This window comes from Topomyia yanbarensis, chromosome 3, assembly GCF_030247195.1.
Source record: "Topomyia yanbarensis strain Yona2022 chromosome 3, ASM3024719v1, whole genome shotgun sequence".
In the NCBI taxonomy this organism is placed as follows: domain Eukaryota; kingdom Metazoa; phylum Arthropoda; class Insecta; order Diptera; family Culicidae; genus Topomyia; species Topomyia yanbarensis.
In genome coordinates this window covers 211,327,307-211,346,893 of record NC_080672.1, presented here as the reverse complement: position 1 = coordinate 211,346,893, position 19,587 = coordinate 211,327,307, and the positions used below count along the sequence as shown (strand labels likewise).

Here is a 19,587-nt window from a genome sequence, read left to right as displayed (position 1 = left end):
ACTTAGAATATTTTTAAAAGTTTTTTTTGCACGGATTTCGCAATTAATACGGTTTTTGCAAAAATAAGTCCTTTTGAATGCAAAAGACTTGGACTTTTTCGTACAAAAATGCTGAGTTCTTTTAAATCCAAAGAACTTAGAAGAATTTTGGCAGTTTTTTGCGCGGATTTCGCAATTATCTCGTTTTTTGCAAAAAAAATATGCCTAGTCCTTTTGAATGCAACAGACTTAGAAGATTTTCGGAAAGATGGAAGAGACGGGTCTGGACTCCTTATGTCCCGCACTTCAACAATATGGGTATTTTCTGAATAATCTTGACGAGTAGGTGCCAGAAATTGATATTTGACGCTATTTTGAAATCCAAGATGGCAACTTCCGGTTTAGAGAAATTCGCTGTAACCCAATCAATATAGGTATTTTCGGAATGGTGTTAACGAGCAGGTGCCAGGAATAAATAAATAAATAAATCAGCATCTTCAGCCCAAGGTTGTCCATGAAAAATTGATTTTGGAAGCCATTTTAAAATCCAAGATGGTGATTTCCGGCTTAGCGATATTCTTTACAACTTAACCAATATGAATATTTTCAGAATGGTTTTTGACGAGCAGGAGACAAATGTCGATGTTTGACGTCATTTTGAAATTCTAGATGGCGACTTCCGGTTAGCCGAAATTCCTGAATGGAAAATCTGGGCGATCATCCAAAACATCCTCGAATATAAGATCTAATCATAAACCAGCGAAATGTAAAATATTTTTATGTGTGTATCCTGAAGAGTGCGGTGAGAATGGAAATGAGAGAAGAAAGAGATGTATGTAATGTGAGTTGGGGTTTTAATTGATTCAAATTAAACACATTGCTAAAATTCAAGTAAATTCAACTGCTTTATTAAAGCTATTTGTACATCCCATACTCATTGGGTTATAGCGAATTTCGCTAAACCGGAAGTCGCTATCTTAGATTTAAAAATGGCGTCAAAATCAATTTCTGGTACCTATTTCAAGACCGTTCCAAAAATATCCATATTGTTGAATTGCGGGCCATAAGGAATCTTCCAGACCCGCGTCTTCCAGCTTTCTGAAAATCTTTTGTCTTTTGCATTCAAAAGGACTTAGAATACTTTTTTGAAAATAACCGAGTTAATTTCGAAATCCACGCAAAAAAAACTGCCAAAATTCTTTTAAGTTCTTTGCATTTCAAAGGACTTAGAATTTTTTTTTCAGAAGAACATCTAAGTCTTTTGCATTAAAAAAAGGAAATTTATTCATTTCAACTACCATCAAAGGCATTTTGAACATCATTCTTCATTAGATGCACAATATATGTACCTATGTGAAAAACTGGTGCGAGTATTACGTACTACTATTGCACTGGCGGATCGCCTTCATTGCAATTGAGTGAGTTTCAGGCAACCTATATTTTAACTAAAGATTAGGACAAATCAGACTGAAGTCCACGCTGGCACGTAACCAGAGGGAAGGAGGGGAGTCTAAAGGGTAACTCCGCTCCCCCACCACATTTTCGGGAATAATGATAAATGATCATAAATAAAAAAATAATAATTCCAAACAAGCGTGTTTTCAAATTGATGTGAAAATGATATAGAATATATTTAATAGTAGAATGAGCATTGGCAAAATCAAATTCTTACATTGGCGATCCTGCCGGTTATTGTAAAAAGAATCCAGTTAGAATCCCCCACGCGGTTAAATCAAGTAAGGAAAGAGTGAAAGCGTGTAAACTGAAAGGCTTCCCAAAACAATATGGCGACTCGAAAGAAAAAGAATTGTGAAAGCGTGTAAACCACGTGCCTTTTCATACTAGCAAAATTGCTGCTTGGTCGCCTGTCATGAAAAATAGCTGCTTTGTAGCCTGCAAAGAAAAAATCTTAGCAGCCGCATGCATATATTATATTTCGCAAAAATCGCCTTAAGGGCCATCCATATACCACGTGGACAATTTAGGAAAGGGTAGAGGTCACGAGAAAGTCCATGCTTGTCCATTGAGATGGGGGTGAGGGTATGGGTAATGTCCACGTCGTCATATTTTTGTCTTTTATATAAAAATGAAACAAATTTGTATTGTCATTGGTGTGAGCGGTTACATTCAAATTTTTTCAAGATTTTTAAATAGTCCAAGTGCTTATAACAGCATAGCATATGCGTGTGCATCACGTGTGAAAATTGAAAACATCTATGAAGACTATCATCGAAAAAATCATAAGAACTCGCACGAAAAGAATCGGAATTTTTTATCTAGGGTAACTGCTCCCTAATTCATCTTAGCACCTCTATTCATCTCACCCATTTGAACACATTAGTTAGAGCAGTATCTGCTATCTCTATTCAACGCATTAGCTCAAATGGTAGGATGAATAAGGGTACGTTGTGCTCGACTTTTCGCTTCGCTCAAACGCGAGTGTTTTACATTTCCCAGGAATTTTTTTTAAACTGTACTGCTTCTTAGGAACGAAGCAAAGATGATGATACCTATTTAAGCGCAATCCACTAACTTTAAGTCGAGTTATCAATGAAATAGTGTGATATCCTGACTAATGAAATGAATAAGGGCTCGTCTACCCTAAATCACTTGATGCAATCATCTGTAACATGGTCTAATCACATTAATTTTGGATTTCATAGCTAGAGGTTGAAATTACGAACCAATTCAAGAATTCAAAGGTTATTTGTGATGAATCTTTGAAATGTAAATATAAAATATCATAAGTCGTTGAGATTTGAACGATTTTCATAAGGTCTACTTCATATTAGTCTTCCACATGGGAAAATTTTCTAAATCCCATTTTTATGAAACTACCCATTTTTTGAAAGTCCACATGGACACCGTAGGGAGGGATAGGGGTTTATGAATCGTCCACACTTGTCCACGAGGGGGTCAGAAAAAAGGGTTTTTTTTTGTCCACGTGGTAAATGAACGGCCCCTTACAGTACGCCACATCGCAATTGAATAAAAAAGCTCGCGCATAAATATCAGCAAAAATACCTTGTCGCAATGAAAACTAGGCATGACGGTTCGGGACAACCACATTATATTCAAATCACAAAACAAATAGTTTTCCTTTTGTTCTAACATAATAACATCGCATAATTGCATATAATCAATCGTAAGACTAAAACAAAATGGCCGCCAGCATAAAATATTACCGCTACAAAGCTTGGCATGGCAGATCGGGACGATCGCATTGTATTCAGCTGAATGCCTTGAGCAACACGATTTTTTGAGCCATTAATGAATTGCTCGTATACGCACACCAGCGTTAGCAACGACGAGTCAAAGGGCTCATTGATCGCAGCAACCTCGACCGGCCATCTTTTTGCTTACGATCGCCTCACAGGCAAGACGTGCTCCTGTGATCAAATTCTCAAATTTTGGTCTACGTGGTTTATGAATGGCCCCTTGTCTCTCTGGTCGTGACAATTTGGTGTATACAGTGCTACCCAGCGGTGAAAACACGACCCATGGGCTTTTCCCATGTAAATTATCAAAAACGGTTCACCAGAAGTTGCCATCTTGGTTTTCAGAATTGCATCCAAAATCGATCTCTGGTATCTACTCGTAAAGCCTGTTCCGAAAATACCCATATTGATTAGGTTAGAGAGAATTAAGCATTTGCCACAAAAATGGGGTAAAATAAATAAAAACAATTGTGGCGAACGTTTCAGTGGCATTCAATTTTTGAACCACAATATAAAATTACTTCACTTCGTAAATATTCTATGGGCATACTTTTTCGATCGATCTGCTTCTTTCTATAACACTCAGCAAATGATCAAAAAACTTTTAAGCAGGTTTTCACTTGTTCAACAAATATTTTGGTTGTAATACAGAACCTACGAATCAATTGTCGACAACCGACCAGTGACGGCAACCGACCAGTTTCCCCTACCTACCTCGAAACTATATGAAGTGAAACAACGAGAAAAATGTTAGCCTTCGTTAGGTGTAACATTTTTGTAACAATTAATTCAAAATTATTTTAAGCCATATTTAAATGTTTTTGAAACCAAATTGTTTGTTAGAAATTCAGAGTTTGGTAAATAATGTCTTTGATGCGGTTGGCCAACACGAATCGGTGCCGAAGTGGATCATGTGTGGCCTCAATAATACTGTACAAAGATAATGTGGTCAATCGCTAAAACTGATTCAAAACCTTTATAATGATTTTTAAAGCATGTAGAAAATCACAACTAAAATAATATTGAAACTTCATGAATCCAGTACTAAAACTCAGAGTTTTTTTCGGAAGCATTTTTAGTAGATTTACTGATATTAATATATACTGGTGACTGGATTAAGGTCCATATAAGTTCTAGAATATGAATTGACCAATTTTACACAAACTCGAATTCAAATTCCAATTAGTTCCAATTAAAGTTAAAAAATTCCTTTCGACAAAAACAACACCGCATTTAATGTAAAATTTGTGAATTTTACATTCATCAAGCAGTGACCGCTGGCTTATTCTTTGTTCTGGAACTCTGTGGACTCTCGAAAGTATTTTCAAAATAGCATTGCAACTATTGCGCTTTTTATCTGTTTTGCCTATACAACTTCAAGGCACCGAAGAGAGGCAGTAAAGCAGTTTTTGCATGTCGCCCAATATTGTATTTAAACACTAAAGTGTGTTTTTAACTACGCATGAGACCTCAATATATTTTCCATTCTCGTGTTCGATGATTTTTTTAAGACTGGTCAGAAAACGTAGAAAAACATCTATGGTCCCTTAAGTGATTGGTATACATCAGCAACATTGAACGTATTATTGTTTGAATTATTTTCCAACAGTAAATATGCTGTTTGTTTAGGCTTAGGTGCTTTTCTGATCTAACAGGTAGGTTGATAATAGAAACAAGGAGAAAATCTGCTCATTACCTTATACACTCAGATTTTTTTTTACGCGGGGGATACGAGCCGCGTAAATGAAAACCGCGTAAATTTCAAAATCCGCGTAAATGAAAGCCGCGTAAATTTCAAAATCCGCGTAAATGAAAACCGCGTAAATTTCAAAATCCGCGTAAATGAAAACCGCGTAAATGAAAACCGCGTAAATTTCAAAATCCGCGTAAATGAAAACCGCGTAAATTTCAAAATCCGCGTAAATGAAGACCACTTAAATTTAAGAATCCGCGATAAAGGGAACCTCATTGGTGGGTACCGCGTAAATTCCAAAATCCGCGTAAATGAAAACCGCGTGAATTTCAAAATCCGCGTAAATGAAAACCGTGTAAATTTCAAAATCCGCGTAAAAAAAAACCGCGTAAAAAATACCGCGCAAAAAAAAAACCGCGTAAAAAAAAACTTGAGTGTATTTTCATAAAAATATACAGGCATTTTCCAACATCAACGAAATAAGCAGATTGGAAGCTACACCATTAATTTTGTTCTACCGACTCCCACTTTTTCCGCACCTTTTACCAAGTTTTATGCAGCCGAGCTAACCAAGATCTCAGTACAAGTGACGTTTGTTTTGCTGAAACTCGGAACATATATTACTGAAAATCAGTAAATTGAAGCCACGTTGCTGAACTACCAATTGAAAAAATTAACTGACCGTTCAGCTGTGCGGAAAACACCGAACTGAAGATGAGATATTCCAATTTTGAATCTTCAAAAGCGCGAACAATTTTGAAGAAACTACTTACCACCGAATCAAACTTAAATTATAAATGCTAATAACAGTTTTGGTTTCATCTCAATTAATGCCTGAAGCATTGAGACGAGTACATATAGACCTTTTTAGTAGACCCAACACGAAAAACTCTCAAATAGCTATATAATTAGCTGTAGGAAGCTAAAAAATGCATTTAAAGTATAGTCCATAAAGGAAGAGTATTCTGATTGCAATTGAAAAGCAAGATAGTGAACTTGTTCTTTGTTTATTGTCTTATTTTCAGAGTGCGCAACTAGTGTTTAGGATAAGCAATTTATTAACTAAAATGTACATAAGATGCGCATAAGTTACCCAGGCCGAAAATAGGAAAACAACGACAGGCGCAAGTCCAATCATTTTTTAAACTGCTCACTCGACTGACACGCAGAAGTGAAACTTATTCACCAGCAATTCAATACTAGCGCATGCCAAATAACTGGTGTATTGGTATGTGTACTTTAAAAGTCTCTTTCCTCTCGATGCCGTTTGTTGACCAAATCATCGGCCCTCACCGTACGATGGATTGTTGAGCTGTCTGATGTGATGATCTCTCTCTCGCACAACATAATCAAGCTTTGTTTATGTTGCACACTGGTGTCACAGCGCGTCGCTTTACTCTCCCGCAACAAAAAGTCATCAAAATACCGATGAGTTGTTGGTGGATTTCAGAACGCGGCTAATATTTAAAAATATTCACTCCAAGCTCACATTCCAATGCAGCGGAAACAAGCACATTTGGACTTACCAACGCTTCGTTTTTCTGGGCCTGGATCGACGGCTCTTACAGCTGCAACAGGAGGAATGGATATATCCGGTTCGCCAACAACAAACTAGACGTACCCGTCAACAAATCCTTAGAGAACTTTCGTCAATGTTATGCTACATGACAAGTGTACCAGCAAACGAGAAGAGTATAAATAACTATAAGTTTTATTTAACATGTAATTGAAATTAAGAAACAGGACGATAAAAGTTTTACAAAAAAAAGTTACCCCGGGGGAGTTAATAGCAATAATTTAATTAATAGACATAATTTTTGGCCATCCTGAAGACAGGGAATGATACTTTGATTTGATAAGTACCATTTAGTATTCTTCATACTCCCATTAGCGCTTGTACAAGTTGAATAACCCCGTTTGTCGGTACGCATCTTGAACGTCAAATCGGAAAACATCGAAAACAGCATATGGCTTAATGATCCAATTGTTTAGTGATAAAAAGACAGAAATCCATCCATAAATTACAGAGGTATTAGCGTTCAAAATAGTGACGCAAAACGTGACATTCGTCGTTGATTTTAGATTTTGGAATGACATCAAGCCCCAGATAGTGCAGTAAGACATTTTCCGTGTCAAAAGTGTCGAATTTTAGTCTTTTTCGACTCACTATTCAAAGTATTCCACTAATCCGCTCAAACACAATGAAAATCTACTGTCAAGCCCAAACTGAGAAATGAACCCGTATATTGGAATTTTAATTGCATTCGGCTTAGAAATATGGTACAGTAGGATTCCGTACCAAAAATGCAACCTTATTTTTAAAGTTTGGATTTTCAATCTACGACGTCGGAAAGGTTTCAAGGATTTTTAATCATGTGCGAAATGGAATGAGATGAAAGAAAAAATAAGAAAATTCAATTTTATTCATGTTTTTATCAAATTCAGTCGTCGCACAGTGATCACTTTCCATACAAAAGTCGAAAAAACCTCAAAAGGGGTCCGAATTTGATGAAAATTTCACATTGGGGTAATTTTACGTCGCTGAATTCATATTTGGTGCTAATTGTTTATTATTTTTCACCTCAAGATATTGGCAGCTAGGGTAGTTTGAAAATTCAACATTTATTTATTTATTTTCATATTTCATCTGACCCATGTTGGTCTACATGAAATTTAATGTTGTTGTATGGGAAAAGCCCATTTCAAGGTTCACTTCAGAAGCAGACCTCGAATGCGCGTAAAAACCGATAATCTTTTCGCACGTTTTTTCTACAATTACATGATCTGACATTACAAATTAACAAAATTACATACAAGGTATACAGCATTGCAATAACATTACAGAAATATTTTCACATAATCTTATAAGCTAAGTCAACCTCCTAAGTTTATTCTTGAAAACATCGCTAGAAACATAAAAATCGAAATAGTCATACACACTATTGAAAACATTACACATCGCCCTTATGGGTTCGTTCTGACCGTACTCGGTGCGCTGAAAAGTCGAGTCTTAAAAAGTTACGTGATCTAAGGTTTCTGGGGGGTACGTTGATGTTGATTTGTGAGAGTATATCTGGGGCATCCATTTGGCCATTCAATATTTTCCCAATAAATACCGCTCTGAATGTATTTTGCCTTTTTGCCAGAGTTTCCATATCGAGCAGACGACAGCGATCAATGTATGGTGGTAGCTCTGTTGGGTTACGCCACGGCAAAGTTCTAAGAGCAAAGCGGAGGCATCTTGCTTGTACTGCCTCAATTCTGCTGCGGAAGCTTCCAGGACAGATCGAACACGTGAAAAATACAATGCCCGCAGACAATATGGATCAGTAAACTCGTTGGCTATTCTTATTATGAAGCCAAGGTTTCTATTTCCCTGTGCTATAACGTGAAAGCAATGGTTTCTGAATGTCAGTTGCGAATCCAGGAGTACACCAAGATCTCTGATAACTGACACTCTCTCTAGCAATTGGCCGGCTGTGTTGTTTCTACAGAGAATTGGATTTTTTCTGCGCGTGAAAGATATTATAGAGCATTTGGACACAGTGAGAGCCAACAAGTTGCGATTACACCAGTTACAGAAAGCATCTAGATGTCGCTGAAGTTCGATGCAGTCCTCTATTGACCGCACAATGAGAAAGAGTTCGAGATCATCAGCATATATGAGTTTGCACCCTGGGGGTATAACATAGCAAACGTCGTTGAAGAATAAAGAAAAAAGCAACGGTCCGAGATTGCTCCCTTGAGGTACACCCGACAAGTTGATGAAGCTATATGACACGTTGCTTTCTAATTTCACAGACAGAGAACGATCTACGAGATATGATTGAACCCATCCTGTAAAATTTGATGGAGCCCCCAGCCGCTCGATCTTTGCCAGAAGAAGAGAGTGGTCTACACGATCAAAGGCAGCTTTAAGATCAGTATATATAGTGTCTACTTGCGATCCATCTTCGATGTTTTTAATACAGTATGATGTAAATTGGGCTAGATTGGTGGTTGCTGACCTGCCTGCAAAAAAGCCATGTTGGTCCTTCGATATGTACGCTTTGGTCTCACGAAAAAGCATATTTCCTACTAGGATCTCAAACAACTTTGATCCAGCGCAGAGCGAGGTTATGTCACGATAGTTCGCAACATTTTGCTTATCAGCTTTTTTTAAAAACGGGAAACATTACTGATTTTTTCCAACACACGGGGAACACTGATTGCGACAGTGATTGGTTGACGATTAGTCGTAAAGGTGTAGACAATGCGCTTGCGCATTTTTTCAGTATAATGTAAGGAATTCCATCTGGCCCCACCGATGTAGAGGACTTTAACTTGCTTATGGCAGCTAGAATGTCTTCGTCAGTAAATTGAATGTTTCCAAAATTGATTACATCGCGAGGGACATCTTGAAGGCCACAGTCCACCTGAGTTGAGCTAGCCGATACATTTTTAAACACACTCGAGAATTGTTCTGCGAACAGGTTACAGATACCGCTGGGAGTATTGGACGTTTCACCTGCGAGGAACATACTGGAAGAAAGGCCATTTTCTTTGCGTTTCCCATTTACAAAGGACCAAAACTGTTTTGGGTTTCGTTTTTGGTTCGATTGGGTTTGTGCGACGTGTCTTGAGTAGAGAAAGCGATTATATGTTTTGTAGCTGTTACTGGCTATAGTGAACTTCCTTTTTGTGATCGGGTTTCTTCGAATAGTGTAATGTCGAAGCGCAGCAGCTCGCAATCTTTTCAGTTTACGTAGCCGGTTGTTGGACCATGGTGGTTTTGTTCGGGGACGAGGTGCAGGCACATGCATACTGAAAAGCTGTTTGAACACCAGTGAGAGTTTTTCTACGGCAGCATCTACATCGATCGCGAAATTCAAGAAAGTCTCCCAGTCGATTGTTTGTAGTGAGTTATGAAGCCTAGAGAAGTCAGTCTTCGTAAAGTTGAGCTCCCTGACATCCGTCAAGTAAGATAGTACTCGCCCTCGAAAAGGTTGATTCAGAGGGGCCTGGGAAAGCATACCCGGAGGGAGTGCTCTTCCAAACAAGTCCAGGCTGGTTGTAATCACCAAATAGTAGATGTGCCGTGTTGGGTTCAATGGAAGTTGCAATGTCAAGTGCAGAGTCTATGTGCTTCTGAATAATTTCTGCATCACTTGCGGTATCGGGGGGAATATATACAACACCCACACAGAGATTAGTATAGGGGCCACGGATATTTACCCAGAGTTGTTCGAGATTGTGAGTGTCATTTTTGTGTTTGGATGAGAGTCGGTTGGAAACAGCAATGAGTACACCACCACCACGTTTCTTCCCTGCACTATTAGGATCGCGATCGTTACGATATGCCGAGTACCTTGGGCCAAATAATTGGAGTGAGTTGATTTGATCATTCAGCCACGTTTCGGTCAGAACAATAACATCATGATCAACATCCGAAGCAGCGACGAACAGCTCAACTTTTGTGCGTAACCCTCTCACATTCTGATAGTAGATTTTAAGATGTCCAAGTTTTCTCCTGACGGTTGAACGGTGGTAGATGAAGTGGTGGCGGAAGCAAATGCCTGTAATTGGGATGGGCTTTCAACGGGGGCAGCATCTGTATGTCCTACTTCGGAATGACATATACATTCATTGTATTTACCTGAGAAAACGGATACAGGAATTCCATGTTCGTGTTGGTCTGACTTGTTTAGAGTGTTATCTGACCGGAAAAGGTTGATGTCGTGTCCTTCAAGTTCTGTGGTAGACGGGTGGGTGTCGGTGACGGAGTTGACCTGATTACGTTTATTGGCAGGCTGCAATGGTGGATCAAACTCAGGGTGCGCAGCATCTCGAGTAGCTTCGGGAGAACATATACCCTCCTTAGCTTTACCTGACCGGGAAAGGTCGCCGCCATAACATCCAAGTTCCATGGCAAACAGATGGGAGTCGGTGATGGAGTCAACCTGATTCCGTTCGTTGGCAAACTGCATTTATAGACCAAATTCAGGGCGTGCAGTATCTCGAATAGCTTCGGGAGGACATATACCCTCCTTAGCTTTACCTGATCAGGAAAGGTCGCCGCCATAACATCCAAGTTCCATGGCAAACAGATGGGAGTCGGTAATGGAGTCAAGCTGATTTTGTTCGTTGGCAAACTGCAATTGTAGACCAAATTCAGTGCGCGCAGTATCTCGAATAGCTTCGGGAGGACATTTCCTTAGCTTTACCTGACTGGGAAAGGTCGCCGCCATAACATCCAAGTTCCATGGCAAACATATGGGAGTCGGTGATGGAGTCAAGCTGATTCCGTTCGTTGGCAAACTCCAATTGTAGACCAAATTCAGGGCGCGCAGTATCTCGAATAGCTTCGGGAGGACATATACCCTCCTTAGCTTTACCTGACCGGGAAAGGTCGCCGCCATAACATCCAAGTTCCATGGCAAACAGATGAGAGTCGGTAATGGAGTCAAGCTGATTTTGTTCGTTGGCAAACTGCAATTGTAGACCAAATTCAGTGCGCGCAGTATCTCGAATAGCTTCGGGAGGACATTTCCTTAGCTTTACCTGGCTGGGAAAGGTCGCCGCCATAACATCCAAGTTCCATGGCAAACATATGGGAGTCGGTGATGGAGTCAAGCTGATTCCGTTCGTTGGCAAACTGCAATTGTAGACCAAATTCAGGGCGCGCAGTATCTCGAATAGCTTCGGGAGGACATATACTTTCCTTAGCTTTACCTGACCGGGAAAGGTCGCCGCCATAACATCCAAGTTCCATGGCAAACAGATGCGAGTCGGTGATTGAGTCAAGCTGATTCCGTTCGTTGGAAACACTTTGCGTCGTCCAGTATTCTCACAATCTTCGCGCATTTCTCGAGTGCAATGCCCCTCATGACGGAGGTGTAACATATCCTTTAATTCGAATCGCTTTTCTTCGGCCCACTGAACGTCAAAACTCAAACGATTCAGTGCATGGTAGTGTTGATTTCGCTCCTGGGGCTGTTATCTCTTCTTTCTGAAAATAATAAACAATTTAATTAAAAAAACACAGCTCTTTGAAAAAATCGTTTGTCTTTGATATTGAATTGATAGATTTAAAATCAAATTGCAACGCTTGAAGATATTTAGGTTTGAAGAAAACTATTTTTGTTGTAAAAATCACTTGCAACTGTCCTAACAAAAGGGATTGAAACATCAGTGCTACGGTAAAAATGTGCTCCAATGAGTGTTCCTAAAATCTTTAGAACAATGCATTTGCGAGAAATTAACACATCAAAAGATAATATGGTCGGTGTTAAGTCAGACCGGACTAAGTGACAAAACATTGATTTCGAGAAAAACGAATTTAAAGTTTGAATCTCAGCATCCTTCACATTATGATTGGAAATTAATTTTTACCATAATTCATGTTTATTGTAGCATATTTCAAATCTGGCAAAAGTCAAATGTAGCTGACGATATTCTTTATCCAGTGCTATCATTATCTCATTTTTTATGTTTTGCGACTTAGTCCGGTCTGACTTAACACCGACCATATAAACAACTAGATTTTTCAAGAGCCACGATACCTAAAATCTTAAAAATATATCATAACAAATCAACCATTATAGATAGCCTTGTTTATTCAGCAAACTTGCTTGAATTTATTTGTGTGAGTATATTGTAGGGCATTGCGCAGGTAAACTTCACACATCTAAACAGTCGATACTTTGAACACCCTAACCACAAGGACCACCCTAATTCCGTTCATTTGAAAAAATCGGCAAAAAATAACAAATTTGCCAAAAGCATAATAAAGATGAAAGAAATTATTTGGGAGCTATCAGTTTTGTATTCTTAAATACGGCTTTGGAACGCACTATGGTCAGCTTTCGATATGTACTGAAAATATAGTGCCAAGTTTTGTAGTGAGGTCGAATTAATCGAAAGAGAAAGAGGCTCGCAATGTTACTAAGGTTAAATTGAAAATTTTCTCCAGAATTAATTTTATTATGCAGTGTAGCGCATTCCTCTGTACTTGACTCTTAAAATCTCAGGCTCTGGGTTTTACTATAAAAATTGATTCCGCCAGACACTAGTTACACTGTAACTAGTTATATTATACCTAAATAATACATTTCAATACTTATTGTATTCATTAAATACGACATAGTAAAATATAGTTAACCCTTACGTGCATAAAGCTGTTTTAAAATAACATTGCGAAAATCATCTCAAAATTATCACAGCATGAGACAATTTTAACAAAATTTGAAAAAAAGAATGATTTGCGCCTTTGAGGCTTAATATAACTCCCATGTTTGGAAATAAAGCCAAATGTGATGTCAATTGGTTAAAAAAATATCTATTGCACATTTTTAAAATTATGTACAACAAATATGTTGCCAAAAACGGAACCCATTTGTTGCCAAAATCGGAGTGTGCCAAATTGGGAGCGTGCCCAAAACGGAATCTCACTGTACTGAATTGTAGTTATGTACCAAAGTAAATGCATATGTAATATTAACCTCCACCTTTACCTTTACATATACTCAACAGTTGGAAAATCTAGAATACAATATGCCTCGCACTAGGGGAGATTTACCAGGTGCCGCTAAATCAAATGGTATTTCGTTGTCTGATGCTAAACCAAAAATTCGTAGATTACCATCAAAAGAAGAAAATCTTGTTCTTTGGAAATCACCATTGAGGACCGCTAAATATGCAACATTAGAAGTTGTTTCTTTACTTCAATTATATGGAAGACGGTTTGTGTTTGAAGTATTAAAATTCTTTGATATACTAATGTTGTTTTCTCTTGTTTCAGACTTATTCTTCACCGAAAGTTAATTATAGGGCTCGTCACATTTTTAACACTAACCTTCCTACTTTGTTATACTCCCGGTTATCATCAGCAATTTGTTCAATTAGTGAAAAAGAAAGGATTTTTCATATTTTATTGGGCTGGACTCGGAGTACTTTCTTCTGTTGGTCTTGGAACGGGCCTACATACATTCATCTTATATTTAGGTCCACATATTGCTAGTGTGACTCTGGCAGCTTACGAGTGTAACTCCCTTGATTTTCCAGAGCCTCCTTATCCTAATGAGTAAGTTCATTTTAATTTACCACTTTAATGCCCCAGTCGGGCTTCTTTTTCTTCTTATCTACACGCCACCGAAAAACTACCTAAAATTGAGTACTTTTGATTTAATCTCGTGGTATCGTGCAGGAAGGTAAAATTAGGTAAACCGTGTTGAAGGTAGTTTCCATTTAACTACGGCAAAAATCATAACTCAAACTTGATTTAATTTACTTAAATTTAAGTTGAATTTACTTAATTTTGAGTACCGCAAACAACTCAAAAGTACCTTACTACATGGAAGATCTCGACTGAGTCGAATCTCTCGTTTTGTTTTTGACAACACTGCTATAATGTACGTTATTTGTAAACATCCCCCAAACAGTAAGTTATGAATATACCCTTTCTAATGTCATTCGGACACACGATTCATGCACCTCATTGATAATTAGCACATCCTTGAGTAAAGACGTGCAAATAAAGGTAATTGTCTAGTTTAGAGACATTAGTGATAGAGCTCCAATTTTGTTGGGGATTTTTGCCAAAACGGTGTACTTTAACCAAAATAAACCGAATCCGAAAGCGGAAATGTAAAATTATTAACCAAAGTTTGGTAAATTGAAAAAATAAGTAGTGCTTAATAATACTCATAACAGTGACAATGCTTTAACACGTGAGCTTATACTAAGAGCTAGTGTGATGCGGCTTGGCCGCATATCCGAGGCAAAGCATCCGAAGCGGCGCAAAGCCGCTGAGGATGCGTTGGACGAGGCATAGATTAACCTGTAGTTGGAATTGCAAGCGAACCTGCGATCCTCTCGTTTTCCCGGTTTACTTAAACATAGGGGCGGTAGCTAGCTAAAAGCCGACTGAGCGGTAGCGAAGTCGGACAGTGTACTAGAAAGCGATGTGGCGTAGCCACATTAGTCAACCGAACACTTACCTACCGTACACTCCAGTTTACGGTTGCCGTTAGTGTTTCGTCAGGTTTCGTGCTGTCCGTGGAAATGTGATTCGTGACAATACCAGTTTAAATACTGGTTGTTTTATTACGTAAGTAACAATTAGTAGGGAACCCGGGGCTATTCGGACCTACTTAAGCAAATCACCCTTTTAGGTGGATAGATGATACAAAATTTACCGGTCAAAATTGTTGTCCTAATTGTTAGTTTGAAACCTCAGCTACATTTTGGTGCCATAAAAGGTTCATTTGCACCACTCAATGGCAGCGCTAGGCGACGATTTGCAAACCTCTACATTTTTCCATGCTTTTACAATGTAGGGGTAATTCGGACCACCATACGGGGCAATTCAGGCCGTCATTTTTCTTTAATTTTTTGCAATGGAATTGTCTTTACCTATGAAATATTTATAAGAGACACTTCTTAAGAAGCAAAAAAATAAATTGCTTTACAAAACATATTCTGTTAAGTCACAGATGTAGATTGGCGGCCCATGTATTTTCTTTGCTGTGGCGTGCGCAATGGTGTGCGCAGCCGCAAGCCGCAAGCCGCTGAACGTTGGTTGACAAAATAGGGGTCCGAATAGCCCCGCACGCTCATTTCGCACAGAAGTGGTGAGCGTCTCGAAAATATCTGTGTTTTCACCCAAACAAAAATCATTCCATTAAATAGAAGTCTCAAGCTTTTCAAAACACTTGCTTAGGGTGTCGACTCATTTCTGAAAATGAAATTCCCTGATTTTCCAGGTTTTTCCAGACCTTTTTATAAATTTTCCAGAGTGCTCAAACAAATCAAATTAAATTAACATTTTTCAATGTCTATCGTTTGAGCTTACACATTTTTTTCATTTTTAGTTAGTTTTAAACTTTTTGTATCTTCCATTTCAATTAAACCACTTTTGGTCTTTTAACTGCCATGTAATTTAAATATTTCCAAATCTGAAAAATTGTTACCAGGCCCGCGAAGGATGACCGACAAGCAAATGAGTGTATGGGACCGTGCGCGACTTCCGGAGGATTCGATAGTGAGACAAACATTCTGCTCGTACACTAATAAAATAATAAAATAAAAATGTCAAATGTGTTTGTGCATAATTCGAAGCATCATCAAGGAACGAAGTCATTAAAGGTATTGATTATTTCGAATTATAGTGATAGGCAGAATATGAGGGCTAAACACTTCTTCGAAAATTGTAACGTGGATATTCTACCAATTTTTCCTGTGTGGCAATGGATTACAAAACTTGGCGTAGAAGACTTCAACCAAGCCTCATGGCATGTAACGAAATGAAATATTAAAGTAATTCTGAACGATAGAGAAGTCTAAGTTTCTCAAGAAATAATTGGTTAAGCAGGTCTTCTGCAACAGTGGGTGAACCAGTAAAAACTTCATACCAACAGGAAGGTATCCCAGAATATGTACTAAGAAGATTGTTTACAGAAACGGTTTAACCACTTCTGTGCAGTAATAATCCGCTTTTTATGTTCTGGTTAGATTTGGATTCTTCTTTTGAAGATTCCGGAAGTCATGCTAGTGCACTGAGTGCACGCTGCTCTTAAATGTAGCGAAATCGTCTGAGCGCACAAGCGGTTGCTCGTTCAGTGAACCATTTCCGCGACTTCCGTAGTGTAAATAATGATTGCGTTGTTGATACAAAATCATCCAGCACTTTTTCACAACTTTAAAATAGGGGCATAATTCAAGAAAATGTCGAATAATCACAAGAAAAAAACAGACAGGTCTGCGAGCAAATTATAGGAACCGGTTTTTGATAAGTTTACTTGTGATTTGAGACAAACAGTTTTTAGTCTCTCATTTGCCTGCCATTTCCCACCAATTCGTCATTTCAGAAATTAAGTACCCTCTAAAATGCCGTTGAGATCGTATTCGTCCCATGTTCTATGAGATTCCCTCTATACATAAGACAATTATGCGCTGAACGGCAGTGAAAAGGTCAGTTGGAAATTCCATCTTGGAATATAATAAATACAAACAAATAAATAAATAAAGCGATTTTTAATGCAATCTGGCAATAGCAGCACGTTGTGAGATAAGTGAAGCTTCGCAGCAAAAGGGAGGTAAACTTCGGTTAAATACGCTATTTGTTGATTTTAAATATTGTCGTATCCGCCCGTCTGTTAGCGGTAGGCGATATTGAAACTGGAGCCTGCGAAAGTCATCTTCATACAGTTCTATTATATACGGAAACTCATATCGAAAACGTTGAATTTTTAAGCGGAGTTGAGTGCTTAACCTTTAGGTAACGACACAGTACGCGAGTACCTTTCCAGATTTCATTTAAAATTACAATTTGCTTTCCGTAACTAGAACCTGAAACTTGGTGACATCATAGTACATCACTAGGCATAAATTTTAGTGAGATAAAATTGAAGATGTAGTTAATGGGCCTGAGGGGAACTTTTTGGTCGTTTCTACCGCATAGCAGACTGACAGGGTAATGGTCATTACCATTATAATTTTAAACATATTCAAATATTTGTAGATGGTTTGGAATCAGGAAGTCATCTACTTTTTTGAATCTGCTATAAGGAATCGTATGAGATCTTGTTTCCGGACAACCGGTCCTAGAGGTGTGTTTCAGCTTTGAAATACTATTTGTAAATTTCAAAGTATCCTAGCAATATGGATGTCAAAATTCTTGGGTTTGCCACAGAGATTGTTAACAATCGTCATCTATCTGATAATTTGACCCCGGAGCGGTCTTCACAACTTTATTTAGTTGCCTAATAATTCTGTCTGTCAGATATGAAAGCTGTGCGTTACCTAATGCCGCTATGGACTAGCACTTAACGCGAGTGGAATTGAGTTGCGCTTAGAATTAACTCGATGGCTAGTACTTGAATAAAGCAAGTTTACACCGTTGAGAATTAGTTGATTACAAACCCCAAAATTGGTCATATAAGCAAAAAATAAGCTGCCGCAAAACAAAGGATCAGCTACAGTGCGATATACTGTTATACGGTCATGAAGACTTATTTCAAGAATCGGCATTTTTTTTAAAGAATTTGTTGCTTCATTATTTTGGAAATGCAACTAGATTGTCAACAATATGTTCGATTTAATAAGCATAATTACTCTACCGCTCTGTATCTCTAACATTATTGACCCATCTTTTTCGTCTACAATTTGTAAACATAAAAAAATACCCACGGTTCGGCCAAGCTAATGCATTGAGCCGTGTCAAAGTAAACGGCCTGTGCACACTAGGACATTGCAAAAAAAATTATTTTTTTTTGAATTCTCAAAGGCCCCCCTCTCATATTGTGACAAATGTCAAAGCAAGCTCAGATGCCAAATTTCACATCATTTGGACAATTTTAGACCCCCGCCCACTTCGCTTGAAATGTTTTGAAATTGGTACTATGGGAAAATATGGAGGAAAAATACATTAAATGCTATAACTTTTGAAGTAGCAATCAGAAAATTGCAATTTATACCTCTTTTGGAAGGAAATAATCTTAGTATGCAAATGGAGATTTTTTTGTTTCTAGGAAAATACGGAAAAGTGGGGTACTGGGTCATTTTGACCCCAAAGTCCCCTATTTTTAATGATTTTTCTGCTCCGTTATGCAAATCATACATATTTTGTAGTTTTCCAATGTAAAAAAATCTCAAAAATCGATCGGAGCTTTTTTGACCTTTGTCCGAATACGAGAAGTTGGGGTTAAATGGCCTTTTGTCATTCATATTGAACTTCATCATTTTCTCGTGAATATATCTCTATTATTCTTCACTCAATTTTAATAAACTATACCTTGTTGAACGTGGAAAATCTTTAGGATTATAACAAAAATAGATTCGTTACCGGTAAAATTCAGAAACATATATTTTCTGACATATAGTATCGATTTCACATTTTTATCATAAAATCGCACATATTAACTCCATTTAACAACAAAATTCTTATTTAATTTACTACTTTTAGTGTAAAATATGCTTAGGGATCACATGAGAAAAGTTTCATTTCTGGAAAAATAGGGTAAGTTGAGGTATTAGGACAAGTAATGGAAAAAATGAGATTTGTAAAGTAAATATCAAAAAGTTTGATGTTTCTGAATTTTAACTCTAAGGTTTTTATTTTTGTTTTATTCCTCAGAATTTTACACGTTTAATAAGTTACATTTTATGAAAATTAATTGAATTAATATATGCATGAGAAAATAATACAATTTAATATGATTGACAAAAAGCCCTATAACCCCAACTTCTCGTATTCGGGCTAAGGTCAAAAGGGTTCCGTTCGATTTCTGAGATTTTTTCACATTAGAAAAACTACAAAATATGTACGATTTGCATCACGGAGCAGAAAAATCATTAAAAATATGGGATTTTGGGTCCAAAATGACCCAGTATCCCACTCTCCCGTATTTTCCTAGAAACAAAGATATCTCAATTCAAATACTATGATTATTTCCTTTCCAAAGAGGTATAGATTGTACTTTTCTGATTGCTACTTCAAAAGTTATAGCATTTAACGTATTTTCCCATAGTAGCAATTTCCATATTTTCCCATAGTAGCAATTTCAAAAATTTTCAAGCGAAGAGGGCGGGGGTCTAAAATTGTCCAAATGATGTGAAATTTGGCGTCTGAGCTTACTTTGACATTTGTCACAATATGAGAGGGGGGGCCTTTGAGAATTCAAAAAACAATTTTTTTGCAATGCCCTAGTGCACACCAAG

At 37.8% G+C, this 19,587-nt stretch overlaps 1 protein-coding gene across 3 annotated transcripts in view; it reads left to right on the top strand.

The window, feature by feature from the left end:
- The window catches only part of LOC131689799 (vacuole membrane protein 1-like), a 282,024-nt gene that overhangs the window by 174,962 nt on the left and 87,475 nt on the right, over positions 1-19,587 (top strand). For all 3 annotated transcript variants that reach the window (XM_058975104.1, XM_058975105.1, XM_058975103.1), the window contains exons 2-3: positions 13,402-13,610; positions 13,670-13,951. In XM_058975104.1, the coding sequence (XP_058831087.1) occupies positions 13,423-13,610; positions 13,670-13,951 (470 nt within the window). In that variant the 5' untranslated portion in view covers positions 13,402-13,422. The remainder of the gene's footprint in view (positions 1-13,401; positions 13,611-13,669; positions 13,952-19,587) is intronic.